Here is a 15370-nt window from a genome sequence, read left to right as displayed (position 1 = left end):
TGTGGCAAAACGGCCGAAGTGTATCACCCGAGTGAATTTGCTGCATTGTGGTTGTTGATGAAGAAATGTGACTTCAAAAGCGACGCTTGGGAAGCCCAGGTGCTGGAACCGTCAGTGGCGCTGTGTTGTTTGGCAAAGCAATGATGACTGAGCAAATCCGCCTCGCCAAGGAAGCAGAAACATGTGTTTAGATTATTTAGAAGATAAAAAACACTAATTTTGAATATTTGGCTGATATAAATTTCCACATGTTAAGCCACTTCGTTGAGCTATCATTTGTGGCCAGGTAGCTTCTGAAAAAGAAACAGCTCAGTGGGCTTTACCTGAAAAAAAAAAGTTTAGTTTTACTTGTATATTGTTAGTCATGTGCTTACCTTTCTTATACTTTGCACTCCTTTCGTGTTTTTGTATAGCTTGTGATTGCAACATTCCGACATTGCCCCTACTGGAACATCTGTGACAAAGAGCTTGATGGCTCGTCGGATTCCTACTTTAGAAATGCAGACTCTGATTTTGATGAGATGAACGGTAGACGTGGAAAACAACGAGCGGCCACAGCAGCGGCACAACATAAACAGGACCCCCCGACTCCTTCCCTCGGGAGCCACCAGCCGTGTCTGCGCTCGAGCGTACGGAACTTGGATCGGTTCTGTTCAGCCATCTCGGGACACACCGATCATTCCAGCATCTGCGGAAGACGTGTCCTCCCTGTACCCGATGGGCCGCCGATGATGACACGCGACATGTGCTGTCGTTGAAGACGTGGCCGTATTTTCACCGAAGATTGGAAGAACGGGATTGTTGAATCCCACGTGAATTGGGCTGCGTTATATACCCTCGCGTGTAGGGGGTTGCTCACCAGTTTTTTCACTTGTAACGGAAAGCTCTTGAGACTGACAAAAATCACCCTGAATCCACTCAGAGTTCATCAGATCTCGTACGTTGAGCCTGGATGGTGGAAAGTGCTTGGTATGGGTGTTATAGACTGCGGGGCTTATTTTGTGGGCAGCAGAAGGCAGTGCATCAAAATACATTGTTGTACTCTACGTTTTGGGGCGCCACAGTGGCCTGGAATACAGGAGGTCGTGGGTTTGATCCTGACCCTGACGCCGACTGTATATTTCGAGTTTGCATTTCTCTCTCTCTCTCCGGATTTTTATCCGCGTCCTCTGGTTTTCCCCTCCACATTTACAAACATGCGTTTAGATTATTTGACTGCTATAAATGTCCACACGATAGGCCACTTCATTAAGCTCTCATTTGTGGCCAGGTCGCTTCTGAAAAACAGCCGTATAGCTCAGTGGGCTTTACCTGGTGAACGTAGAAATAGTTTAGTTTTATTTTCGTATTATGCTCCCATATTTATACTCCCTTGCCTTCACCAACCGGCATGGTGAAGTATGATCAAGTTATGCCTGTGGCGTTGGGAAGCCTTCATCCAGAAGTGGAATATCAAAGGGTTGTACCGTACACTATTCGGACTAAGTCCATAACGCTGTACAGTATTGTCAAGGGATGCAAGACATATACTGTATGTGAAACACGCTGTGTTTCTAGGTCATGTCAGTCAGTCGACCCGTGGCACCTGGGTCTGCCCCGTGACCTGCCAGCGGGCGTTCGACACTTCACGTGGTGTGAAGGTGCACATGGCCTGGCACAAGTGTCGTGGTGACGTCACCGCCACGTAGTGGCGAATGGCGGTTGTTGTTGTTGCTGTGGTGGAGGTTCATGGTTAACGAATGCATAATGAACGAACAGGAAATACATTTTTCTGCATAAAATAAAATATTTATCCATTAAAATGTCATGCAGGAAAGCCATCTTGACCAGTTTCAAGCTCCACTGTCTCTTCAGCTGAATCAGGCTGCTGGTTAATGAAGAAACGGACTTCCTGTCTATCATTAAATATTCAAGACGGACTTCCTGTCAGCTCATTAAATATTTGAAACAGTCATCCATTCTGTTAATTATGTGCATTGAAAATGCACTTCCTGACTTGATTTTATATTTTTTAATCGACATCCTATCCATCGCATAGTGGACATATGCTTCCTGTCAATTTCATATTTCAAACAGTTTTCCTTTCCGTTCATTATGCATTTTAAACGGACGGCGTTTCCTTTCGTTTCATGTTCCAACGTGCACTTCCCATGCGTTCATTGCACGTTCAAAACGGACTTCCCATCCGTCTCTTACGCATTCCTTATCTAGGGATGCAGCTCAGTGAGGTCATCGTCGTGGACGGCTCTCTCGCTGCCCGGCGCTGACATGCCACTTTAGAAACGGGTTAAAAGAGTGTCCCTAAGAAAGCCAATTTATGCGTCTCATCGCGAGGGGCAGCGGCTGCGAGGCACTGCCGGTATATCTCGTTGACCTTCCCACGTGGCAGGGAATTGGATGGACTCGTGGCTGATTAGTGGGACACGGTGCACCAGGGGGCCAGGGTGTTACAGCCTGTGAGCGCGGTGCAGACGACTTTGTTGAGAGGGGGCGGCGGGCGGTGTGGGGGGTGGCGGTGCGCCGGTGTGTAGGCTGGACAAAACCTGTCCATTCTGCTCAGAAACGCGATGTTTACGGAGGTGCATGGTCGTTCAGGTAGCAGTCGTGGCGGTGGTGGTGGTGGCAGCTTGAAAAAGCAGGTGCGTAGTGAGATAGGGACGGTATGAAATCCTATACTCTGCACCCTTCATTCTGGTTGTGGATGAAAAACAAAGAAACTGGGTTTATTACAGTATATTGAATTTGGAAAGCCATTCAATTAAATGTTGACGTTGCCAGATGGATTCCATTTGTATCTCTTTTAAAAAAGGGTGTATTGGGCATTGATTGGTGATGTGTGAAGGATGGATCGCACTTCACCGCAATCAAAATTATGCTATTGTTGAATCCCACACCCGCGGAAGATGTAGCTGCACCTCCCTTGCGTTGTTCTAACCTGATTAAGTGCCGTCCAGTGTCTTCAAGACCAGGCAAAAACACATAATGCCTTTCTTTGTTCTTCAAAAACGTCTTAATGGACATGGCAAGCTGAACCCTTATCCAGCCACAGGCTACCGATGTCTCTCCCGGCTGACTAAAGCTTCGAGACATGGGTCCGAAAATGTTTGTTCGCATTTAGGTGGCTGGGTTGTGGTGATTTTACGCCTTGATGTGTCTGTGATTCCAGCTTGGCTAAAGTTCCGGGATGCTGCTTGCACCAGGCTTGATCAATAGAGCCCGCGTCCCCATAGCGACTTTGCCCCGCCCTTCCAATGACGATCGATTCCTGCGGCAGGGTTGCCGAGCCTCTTTATTGTGCGCGAAGTTCCAGGGATTAGAACGAGGCCGAACCCACACCCAGTCGCGGTGTCACAGGGTCAACTCGGGGTAGAGACGTGCACGTCGCTAATGGCACTCGCTGGCTTCATCTCCCAGGCAAATTTATGGTTGAAATTGCACGGAATAAAATGACAAACCGAATGAATTTGGACTCGATCTGGTGTTGCCTAATGCATGGCTACATTTCGCTTGATAATAAATTAACCGTTTTTACATCACTTCCCAATCTCCCACCCTCCAGTCACGAAGGGTGGGGACAGTTTGGGAGATGGGGTTGTCATCTCATGGCACGTGGAGGCCCACACAACCGGGGCAATAGTGTTGTTCCTAGGCCAGCAGAGGACAGGTCCCAGTGGTGATGGAAATGAGGCGTCATAAGAAACCCCTGTATCAACCCAGATGAACTCTCGCACTGCAGTGAATCTGGCGGGAGTAATGCACGCGTGTTTCCATCGATACGCGAGTTGCTGTTGTGGTACGTATTATAATTTCATGGCCAAATTGGTCCAAGCCCGGAGCTCAGTATTTTGGATCAATGTGGAAATACTGAGCAAGAGTGAATGTGTTTCATGACCATTGTGCCCCATGAGGTTGGCTCTAAGGTTTTGCACAAGGTGGTAGATCGCATAGAGGTGTGAATCTCCTAAACCTCTGGGGCCTACAAGGTGACCAGTAAATAGCAGTAGAGCAAGAGGGTTCATAAACCCACTTGGCAGAAACGTGTTATTCTGTCATGTGTGTGTTGTGTTATTTTTTGCTGCGACCTCTGGTTTCATCCTCCTAAAAGCCCAAATAACATTCATTATGGAAGTGGCCAAATATCCTCACTCCATGACCCTTCCTCGATTTTATAAAAAAAACAATCATTAACAAAAATTTGCAGCCCCTTTGCCAAACCTCTGCTAGATTACACCATGGTGGGTTTGTGTCTCTACACGACTTGAGGTTATGTCGTACCCTTTTTAAAGCTGAGTTAGATTGAGGTTGCCAGGTATGGCAATACGGGTTCATGCTCGTCGCGAAGACGACGGGACTGCGATAGTTTGTGAGTTGAAAGCCCTCAATCTGCTGCCGTCTGTTGGACGTTACTGCTCCCATCGTCTGTCACAAATTGCTCGTTAGAGGCTCCGTGACGTCATTCACAAAAGTAGGTCAACCGTGTGCCAGCCGTTGTGGGCCAAATGACTTTAATAAGGAATAAATAATTACGTTACTTTTCTTAGTTGTTTTTCTGCAGTTGAACAAAAATACACCATTCATTGTCTCATCAGAAGTGTGCAGAAATATTCACATTTAGATAAAATGCTCATTCAATTGGGATGAGTGAGTTAGTGAATTAAGGAATGAGTAAAACTTCATGCCCCGTAATCCCTACTTAGGCAGGGCTCCATCTGGGAGCCACACTGTGACAGCTAATAATGCCACCCTGCCAGCGCTGCATTAAAGATTGAAAGGTATTCCTTGGCAGATTTGCGGTATCTGTGCTCGCTAAGACACTGGATTATAAATATTTATACACCTTAATGCTATTAATTCTAATAAGATTGGTGCGTCAGCCAGGCACGTCAATACATCTACTTTAATCAACGTTTACGTGTGCTCACTCATGCTCTTGCTGCTATCGGCTTTACATTAATGGTGTGCGCATCGACCGCTTTAACTTGCAGGGAGTCTCCCTATGTCTCCCCTGAGTGGCAGTGCAACGTTCCAAGAAGATCAACTCTAAAGCAGCGTATCCACACCAGCCTTATGCACTATCATGCGTTCATGATCATTCATTTGGAATGTTGCATTTGTGCAGGGGTTGGGGAGGGAAGGTCTTGCCAGTGTTGGAATTCCCTCCTGGTTTTGCCGGCCTGTGTATTTACCTTCCGAATAATACTTATTTTACAGATTAATGTGGGCAATTAGCAATGCCCTCTTGAGGGAGGGCGGTGGAGGTGAGAGTGAAGGCGGCCGAGTTATTTTCTCAATCGCTGCCGCTCAGGTTGAGATATTAGACCTTCACCTTGCACAGCCACTTTGTGGACATGCGCTTACGATCCTGCGGCGTAAATCAAGCGACATTAATAGTCCCTCGGCAGCAACGTTTCCTGTTTGGAAACGCGGGGCAGCGATTTGAAAACGATTTGCCATGTGCGCGTGAGAATTGTGCCATCATTGACACGTATGCCTGTCATTACGGGCCACCCGAAACAAAAAATGTTACGAGAAAATATTTTGACTGGGCTCGCGGAGTTTCTGTACCCCCTCCTCGCTGTGTCATGGTTTGTGCTCTGTACCACGCTCGTGTTGAAAATGTTGTAATAAAAAAAAATGGAGGGAGCAGGAACATTTAAGTGTGGCCAATGATGGCCGGACTATCACATCGCTGATGCGCGCTGATGCATGTGCGTGCGTTTGTGTGCCCCCACGTGTGTGCCCCCTCCTGGCCGCGTGGCAGCTGGAGGAGGGAGAGTTTTTTGCGAAAGCAGTCGTAGACATGGAGGAGCGGGCGGGCGAGTTTCAAGCCAAGGGCTTCCTGGCGCTGGGCCTCATTTACAGCCTCCAGGCGACGGACGGTGAGTAGCCGTGGTTGCCGGGAATTGAACAGACGTCGTCGTTTTCACAATGAAAATGGATGCGGTTGGTGGATGGTGGTAGTTAGGCCGATTCGTTAATTAAAAAATTTGTTTTTACTTAAGCTCAAGTTACATATATCAAATCGTGAATGTGGAAACTTATCATGTTTTACGCAAAATATTTCCTAAACGAATGTTTCATGATTTTTTTTTTTTAAAAAACCCATAACTGGGCAAATGATAAATAGTATAAAATGCGATTAGCACTGTTAAAGTTAGAAGAAATATGTAATTATTGAATTCAATTTGACCACGAATTGTTCATCGGCCTTGGTCCATTCTGACGATGTGCCCTGCTTAAGCCCACTGATTGGTATGGGCCCGTCTCTGATTTGCATTCCCCCCCCCCACCTTGATCCATGTGTTTGTGACGAATTATCTTGTGTCATTGGTTGAGGTGGCAATTCAAAGTGAGACCCGACATCATACCTATCGACACCTTATCAGTGCCTACCTTATTACAGACCAATTCAGTTTCCCTGTACAAGAATACAGGCAAACCGTACGGGTTGACAGGTATGCCACACGCTCATGTCGGTGTTGGGCGGTCCTCGTGTTCGCGTCTCCATTGGCGGGTCTGAGCCCGTGGCGGACATTCTGCCAGAGATCCCCCCTGGACAAACGCCCCGTTGACCCCCTCTGTGACGCACCGCAGTGGTAATGCGCGGGGCACGCTTGCATTGTGAACCCCTGGCACACAACGTCGCCATTCCCGTTGAGAAGGCTGAGGGGGGGGGGGAAGCATGTGAGACGCGTTTGTTTAAAAATAAGCATTTTATTTCCACTGCGCCGCGGTTCAAAAAGCGGTCGCGTGAAACAAAAAACGATTCCGTGTGATCGAAGGTTTTATAGCCGCGTGGCACTTTGCGGGGTCGGCTGTTGTAATTGTGGACAGCTGCCCGGCGCGTGGTGGCGATCATAAGGGGGGAGGTTGCCATTCGCTCTGAAAGACGTGCGACATCTCTGCCAACGCGAGCACTCTCATGAGCCGCCTATTCTTAGGCGACGCAAAAGGTTGCACAAAAGTATATTTTACCGGACTGGTTTGTGTGGGGAAAAATATTAAATTTCTACAGGTTTATTCACAAGTCGTGATGGGCTTTCGCCTCTGCAGTGTGCTCTGTGTTGTTACGGCTAGAGAGCGAGAGAGAAGAGCGTAAGATAGGTTTCATTTGCACAGTTTGTGGTGAAAATGGAAATGTCGATCACTTTGTTGTTGCATCCAGAATGTGAATTCTGTAGCCCGGCTTTTTTTGTTCCTCGCCTGCTGCACAGCTTCCACATGTTTAGAATGGACATTGCAGTGCGGATATAATACAGTGCCTAAGATTGAGCGCATCTCAAGGTGCTGCACAAAAAAACAACAGGTCGCGCATCACAGGGATAGGATGCTTTTTCATAAAAAAGAGACAGACTAGCTATCATAGGGAGGAGAAGAGACGGGTCTTGAGACTCGATGTGAACAGCACAGGTGGCTGTGGAAAGGGAATTCCAGGCTCAAGGTGCACCAGAGGAGAAATGAGTCTTTCCACTGTTCAAGTTCAAGTTCATTTATTAGGTATAGCCCTGTGAGCCATTCAGCTCTTGAATCGGGTGCAACCGCAACAAACAAAAAACAAAAACATGAGCGAAGTTTGTCCGAGGGTTTCGACAGAAGGGCCTTTATTGCTGGAGAACACAGGAAGGCGGGTGGGGGGGAGTAGAGCGAGATGAGATGGAGAGGTAGGCAGGAGCAAGTTCATGGAGTTCATGCAATATATTTATGTTGATGGTTTTGTTTTATATAAATGGTATGATAAAGTAAGAGTGTCTTTGTACATAGATCTTTCAAAATATATATTCCCGTTCTTTTCGCAGCGACATTGCGAGCTACCCGCGAGGAGCTTCAAAGGAAAGCGTTGACGGCCTTCCAAAGGTAATGCACGAAACTTATTAGAAAACAAACTCTTCCAGTTACGATAGTACAGGAATTCTTTATTGTGTGCATAGGTTCCTGGGAGTAACACAGCATGTGTAAAGTGATGAATGTTAAGTAAGTCTGCAGACAGTGCATGTAATTTTACCGAGGCACTTAATCACTTTCATCATCATCATCATCATTGGTCTTGATTGATCCACTGCTGAATAAAGGCCTCCCATTGCAATCACAGTCCCATGCTGGAACAATCCGTTGAGCAGTTGCACATGAAACCGAATGAATTTCTCCATCTCCACGGCAAATCTTTATCGTAATAAGTTCAGTCCTCCACTAATAAATAATGATGTTAAAAATCTCAGAACTAAAGGCATGGGTATTCAGACGGAAAGATTCAATGGGCTCACGGCGATGATGATAAGTGCATCATCAACACTGAGACCTAAAGAGCGAGCGATGTGTTAATCGCATTTTTTTGCCGATGAAATGCACCCTAAATGCTCGCCTTGCATTTTGTACTTTTTGCAACATGGTGCTGTGCATTCTGCCGAGACAAAGAAGTTAAAAAAAGCAATCTCGTACGGAAATTGAGCAAGACGGATGCATTCGGAACGAAAGCGCGTGCCTTTTTCATACGTGATTGTCATTTTATTTTAAATTCCTCCCGTGTGCCTGTTGACGTAAAAAAAAAAAATGACATCTTTTACACGGAGCTCGTGAATGAACCCGGGGAGACGGCAAATATCCGCACCCATCCCGAGAGCATCCGCAGCACAGTTAATTCCAGATAAGGTACGCATTTAATAAGGGACGTCCCCATTTCGTCTAGGAGCTGAGCCACAGACAGATGAGCGCAATTACCCTCACGGCACACCGATGAGGCATGGCTGCTTTTGCTTGTAAAAAATTGACCATTCCCGAAAAGAATGGGCCACTCAAAATCGTTGCGCGTTCCATTTCATCTTCTGCTGTCCTTCCTGTCCCAAGGGCCCCCACCCCGTCTCACGCTCCCCACCCCCCCCCCCACCCCGCCGCACACACGATGCGCAGTGCACGCACGTTTCCGGTGATATGCCCTGGGTGCTGTAGTACTTGGTGAGACATTAAAACGAAATCATTGATGCAGACGTCTGCGGGAATGGCCTTATAGACTGCGGCGAGCCCTTGGAGGGCTTAGATTTTTTTTTTATCACGACTGCTGAACACAGGCCCAATGGCACACAATGCTAAGTGGACCTGTAGCACACAGCACTGTTGAAGGTGTAAGAGGTCAAAGTTAACACCTTTCTAGAATTGAGCAAGGTCATGACAATTTTGGAAGAGACACGATGGGAGGGATTTCCAGAGTCAAGCGGTGTGAGTCAAGAAGCCAAATTGGAAGCACTTGTACCTACAGACAGTATGTATGTATGTTGAACTTCTTTCGCACCCTACGTAACCAAGCACCACGGTATGGATGAGATGAAACTGTCAATCTGCTAGGCCGAGCTCTCAACATGGGTGGAGTAATTGAAACACGTTTTTGTGTCGGCACTGGGGGGTCTGACTGCAACTACACATTGTGCATTGTAAAGCAACACCCTTGAAAGGGTTTACATTGGCGGTGTTCACCGCGGTTTGTCAAAGCTGTGAAATGAGGTCAAAGTAAAGGTTGGCAGAGGTCAGCTCACCCCGCCGCACTGGCTGGACGGTTTACACCGAGTGGAAGTGCGCGCACTTGTTTGCGCCACGGCATTGCTCATAAACTATTCACGGTGTGACCCACGCTCCCTTGAAGGATAAAAGAGCAGCCAGTGGTGGGTTGGAAGAGCATTTAATTTATTTCTCGAAATTAATTCCGGTTATCCTGTCCTCCATGCGCCGCGAAGCGCGGAGCGCCGCAGTGGGACGCGGTGAATGCACCGTCGTGGACGAGCAGGACCGCTCGATCGCACCGCGTCGCGCTGGTGACCAGGTGGATGCGCCCCGGTTGTGGAGCGGTGGCGCGGCGGTTAGCGCGAGTTCGAGTCCCGCTCACGGCCAATACCGGTGACGATTAACTGAACCGGTCCTGGGCCTCCACTAGGTCGACTCAGCCACGAACGAGTGCCCGGTGCACTGTGTAAACATCGCTACTCGGGAGACAAAGGCGGTTGGGCGTGGTGCTGCCTTCTCACCCCTTCGTTTTGTACCGTTCCGGCCTACATAGGTGCTCGCTGACAGCACTTGACCCCGACGGTCGGTTAAGGCTACACGGGGGACCTTTGTCTTTGCGCCCGATTGTGGGTTGGTCGCCCGCATGGCACAAAGCCATTTCTACGACACGGCCGCTGAAGACAAAGTCGGGGGCGTCTGCCACCACGAGCCCCCGTTCCTCTTTGAGCGATCGCTGAAATAATGGGGCTTTAGGGATGGCTTCCGTGGCAGGGCAAGTGTTCACTGTATTTGAAGGAAATTGGTCTGGGCCTCAGAGCATTGCGGGAAAATCTCAGTAATTGCTGCTATGCATTTCATACGAAGCTGGCCGATCGCCCCTCTATTAATTCCTCGTGTGTTTGGCCAAGCGTCCGTGGTTTAATAACGGTGAGGGCACTCGTAAAATCGGATCAGTTCTTCACAGTTTTAAGCGAGAAATTACTTTCTCGCATAAAGGCGTTCATGTAAATGTGTGCTGCGTTTTGTTAATGCCTGGCTTTAATGCATTACAATTATTAAAATGTAGTGAAGCAATTCAGACCCGATTCGGTTACATTTTACTGGAACATTTCCTAGTTCGGTACTGCTTTTTTTTACTGGTAACATAGTTTAAACTTTTGTGTTTACATGTACTTTTTACTTTTTTACTTTGGCTATTGTTTACTCTAATTTCAATTAGCTTCTAATCTTGATAGAACCTCTGAAGAGGTATCATATGAATGAATGAGCAGCTGTCGGGAGCAGGCATCAATTGGCAGACCAGTTGACCTACTTGCTGTACTGCCTGTTACAGGTCACCTCATATTCTGTATGCATACCAGGCCTCTCTTATAAAAAATGTATTTGGAGTCTCATTGGGCTCGGATGAAGCTCATGGTCGTAACGGTGAGATTTGTTCAGTGTCTCGTCAATCTGGTTACATTGGTGTCACTCACAAACCCTGCCCCCGAAGCGCTGGATCACAGGTGTATTCCACCACCACAGCCGATGAAAAAATACTTATTTCCTAATTTCTGCTCCGTTCTGCTGATTTTGAACTACGCTGGAAAAAAAAGAAACATGGAAATGCATTTAAAAAAGTATTGAAAAAGGGCATCTTAGCTTGGAAGTCCATGCATTAGTAATGTGGTTTCAATCAGAAAGCATTTTTAAAAAGAACGTGTAATTGATCCCTCAATCTGCACATCTCTGCACTCTTTTTGATGTTCTTTGGCTGCCCTCCTGATTTTCTATCTCAACCCTCTGCATCTGCTCTTCTTGTTTCTCCTCTCTGTGCACTTCCCCCCCCCCCCCTCCACTCTGTCCCCCCCTTGTCCCACGTAACCCATTCCAATCTCTTTCCCTCTTCAACTTTTTATTCATTTGCTCATCGCCTATTCTTTGCATCTGTGTGTCGTTTGCATCCTTGTTCTACTCATTCTCCACGTGTGTGTGTGTATGTGTGTGCATTTGCATGTTACATCTCTTGGTGGGGAGTGGCGGTGTAGCGGTTAGCAGGCAACCCGAGTTCGATTCCTGTTCGCAGCCAACATTGGTGACGAATATCTGAAACGGTCCTGGGCCTCCCCTAAATCGACTCGGCCTCAAATGAGTACCCGGTGCGGTGTGTGTAAACATCGCTCCTCGGGAGACCACGGGCGTGGTCCTGGCTACCTACACCCTCATGTGCCGTGCCGACTTTCATAGGTGCTTGCGAGAACAGCCCTTGCTCCAACAGTCTGTAAAGGCGCTACGGGGGGGGGGATCTTTGTCTTTGTTTCTCTGGGTGCTGTGGTGTGCAGGGCCTATAACCTGGCCCCTGATGACCATCAGACGTCCTTCTACCTGGCTCTCCAGCTGGCCATATCCAGACAGGTAACTAGGGGGCTTCGTGCTGCATTCACCCCGAGACATTAATGCAAGCGGCCAGTTGGCTCAGCCGAAGAGTGAGCGGCTCGCAGTTGGAAAGGTTGCGGATTAAAATCCTGGTTGGGGTGTCACAACTCAGTCCATCGTTTCTCTGGGCTCTATAAAATAAGCGCCGCTTTGTGGGAAAGTCTATAATGGTTGTCCGACGGATCGACTAGCCCCTGTCATAATCACGTGGCACTTACATCACTGGCTCAGTGGTGTGAACTGGATCTGCGCATGACCTTAATACTCGTTTGAGCAGGAAATCACTTGGACTTGACTATGTATGCTCGCTCTTTCCTGCTTACCACAGCAAAGATTTGCTCTTCCCGAGGGGAGTAGGAGCTCTGTTGTAATTTTTTTCACAAAGCTTTGAAAAATCACTTTCTGAATATCAAGATGTTTGCGAATGTGGTAGCATTTTACACGTTAAGCCCTAAAGCAACCTTATTTTTATCTTACTCTGTCATTCTTGCACATGGTAACAATGGTTGGTGTCAAGCAGGAATAGGAAAGTCAGCAAAGAGATCAAGAATGTGGCCACATATGGGTTCACAAGGCCATCTAACCATTATACTCTTAGTTCTTTCGGTAAAGTCACGTAGGTAAAAAATGAAATTAAAATTAATAAAAAAATAAAAATCACAACGTTTCGGAGGCAACACAAGCTTCCGTCTTCAGGTGAAACTGTCACAGCAAAAAATTTGTGACAGTTTCACCTGAAGACGGAAGCTTGTGTTGCCTCCGAAACGTCGTGATTTTATTGTTTTTATTTTTCATTCATTTTAATTTCATTTTTTACCTACGTGACTTTACTGAAATAACTAAGAGTATGAATCCTTGCAGTCACGAAAGCTTCAAATCTAGAATCTAACCATTACCCCAACCCCCAGGAGATGGAACCGACCACCTGGATTACAAGTCCAGTATGCTTATCATTACAACTTGTCCCAATCATTCCCTTTGGATAACAAGTCCCCTGTGCTAACCATTATACCACGGCAGCTGCCCCCCTAGGGATTACGAATCCGGCGTGCTAAGCATTATGACTACGTCCGCATCACCCTACCCGTTTGGGCACCGTTAACTGACATGACCCGCTTGCCCACCCGCACTTGATCGATCGTGGCGAAATAGATAGTCGTCCCCGCCGCGACGGGCAACGCCGCAGGTGGCTAGCGCGGTCGGACGAGCCGTAACCCGCGCGTGCCGTCATCCGTGCCGCAGATCCCGGAGGCGCTGGGCTACGTCCGGCAGGCACTGCAGCTGCAGGGCGACGACCTCAACTCGCTGCACCTGCTGTCCCTGCTCCTGTCGGCGCAGAAGCACCACCAGGATGCGCTCAACATCCTCGACATGGCCCTCAGCGAATACCCCGAGAGTTTCAGGTGACCTCACACTGTGCCACTCCCTCCCTCCCGCCCACCCCTCCTCGAGCCCTCCCTCACCTCGCCCCTTCTCCACACCTCTCGTCGTGTCCTACCGTGAGATGCCCGTAGAAGGCAATGCAAGCAAAACGAGAGGTTTTTTTGAAGTTTGGCAGATTTAAGGCACCTTTTAATATATTCGCGTTTACAAATGAAAAACTTGATAACACTCACAAAGTCTCATTGTCCAGAAAATAGACTTTTTTTGGTTGACAGTAGGCAGATTGAATGGATGAAACATGTCAGTGATTAAATTCTTTGTCTGACCGTCTATGGAGAGATGATGAATTGTTGAAGCCAGCAGGGGAAATCTTGTATATATATATTTATACGTGTAGGTTAACAAGTTTTTCCTGGACACCTCATGCTATACATGTCTTTACATTTTCTTTTATGCATGTTTGACAATGCTCATGCCGTTCATCAAATATTAACAATAATATATTTCAAGATCTTAGCATATTCCTGCGTTCAGATGTTCAGCATTTTGTACACCTGAAACGACTTAAAATTTATCCAGAAAACATTCTCGACCGTTGAAGCTTCCTGTAGGGTCCGAGTGGACTCGGTCAAATAGCAGCCGACCCAACTTTGCGTGCCCAGTGATGGATGCGCAGCTGTTGAAAAGAATTAACTGCCCAATAATAGCTGTGTAGATGCAATTTGTAAACACGCGAACCCTTCTGTCCATTAGCCATATTGCCCTGCCCTTAACGGATAAAACGCTTCATCCTTTTTCGTCCACTTTCTTTTTGAAAAGCCGCTGTATCAAACCGCCAAGAGAAAATGCACACGGAGCGTGGGTGAGTCGGCTTTGATGGTTTTTCTTGGTCCAAAGCCAAAAAGGAGCATAAATCATTGATTAACCGTTTGAAGGTAGAGTAAGGCAGAGTAAGGTTTGTTGTGATTCTCTTAAGTCTCGACCTTTTTGGTGTTATAGCCGAGTGATGATAAGTGGGCCTCGGTCAGCTTCATGTCCTTAGAAGTCCAGTTTGGCGGAGAGATGTGCACGTTAACAGGCGCTCGCTGCATGCACATTGCGTTAGGCGCGTAGAATGCTCACTTAACTTCCGTGCTTGACATAATTTGTTAAAACTAAGCAAGTACACAAAAACAATATTCCGCTTGTGCCAGCTGATAGATACCGTGCTACCCTCACCGTTCGCGGGTAACTTTGGCGGAACGATTTGCCGGCGATTCGATGAATTGTCAAAAGTCAGGGCTCTGATTTGACTCGTAGTTTAGACTCAACATTGCGTTGATGTGTAGCGCTCTTAGTGGCTTCAAGGGTGACGTGAACCCATTACTACAACATGTACGAACCAAAAAAACATGCGATTCCATATTTATATCGGACGCTTAGCAATTGATAAAAATCTGTCAGCCGATATATCATTCCACCCCTATTAATATATTTATTTTGTAAGTCAATGGCTTCCTGCTCAAATGAGCATTGACCCAGAAATGCCTCATTCCTATGGCAGCGGCAAATTAATCCGTAGGGCAAGCACTGTTGAACCTCCCCACAAACTGGTAATGATTTTATCTACCACGGAAGGATGATGGGTTGAGTCAACCGCAGGCCAGGATTTAAACACAGCCTTTCGATTGGGAGCTGTTTACTCAAGGCTTGTGTCACCTGACTAGATTAACAAGTACCACCTGACTGGATTAACAAGTACCGGAAACGTGTATGTAATCCAAAGCACTCGTATATCAGTTGTGATCACGTGACGCTCGGCAGACAAAGCGTATACACGTACTACTCGTCAGAGGTCGCAACCGGGTACCCAATACCCGTGCCCTACCCAATACCCGGCTACCTGTACCCGGCTGGGTATGGGTACCCGTTTGCGACCCTGGTGCGGCCGAGTACGGGTACGGGTAGGCCATGAGTCACTGGTGCGTAACCGTTTGTCACTCATTTCCCACCGTCTTGTCTCTTCTCACAATTCAAGTTCTTAGAATCAACCCACCCGCGCCTGCAACATGGCTTCATCCCAGAGGTCGCAATCGGGAACCCG

At 47.4% G+C, this 15370-nt stretch overlaps 1 protein-coding gene across 4 annotated transcripts in view; it reads left to right on the top strand.

Annotated features, from left to right (window-relative positions):
- LOC133342380 (tetratricopeptide repeat protein 7B-like) overlaps window positions 1-15370 on the top strand; it is a 122749-nt gene that overhangs the window by 47913 nt on the left and 59466 nt on the right. For all 4 annotated transcript variants that reach the window (XM_061551509.1, XM_061551507.1, XM_061551508.1 and 1 more), the window contains 4 exons: window positions 5762-5879; window positions 7797-7854; window positions 11811-11883; window positions 13147-13307. In XM_061551509.1, coding sequence (XP_061407493.1) covers window positions 5762-5879; window positions 7797-7854; window positions 11811-11883; window positions 13147-13307 — 410 coding nt within the window. The remainder of the gene's footprint in view (window positions 1-5761; window positions 5880-7796; window positions 7855-11810; window positions 11884-13146; window positions 13308-15370) is intronic.

Source organism: Lethenteron reissneri, chromosome 14 (genome assembly GCF_015708825.2).
Source record: "Lethenteron reissneri isolate LAM-NWPU_2019-01 chromosome 14, ASM1570882v1, whole genome shotgun sequence".
Lineage (NCBI taxonomy): Eukaryota > Metazoa > Chordata > Hyperoartia > Petromyzontiformes > Petromyzontidae > Lethenteron > Lethenteron reissneri.
This window is presented reverse-complemented; position numbering and strand designations above follow the sequence as displayed.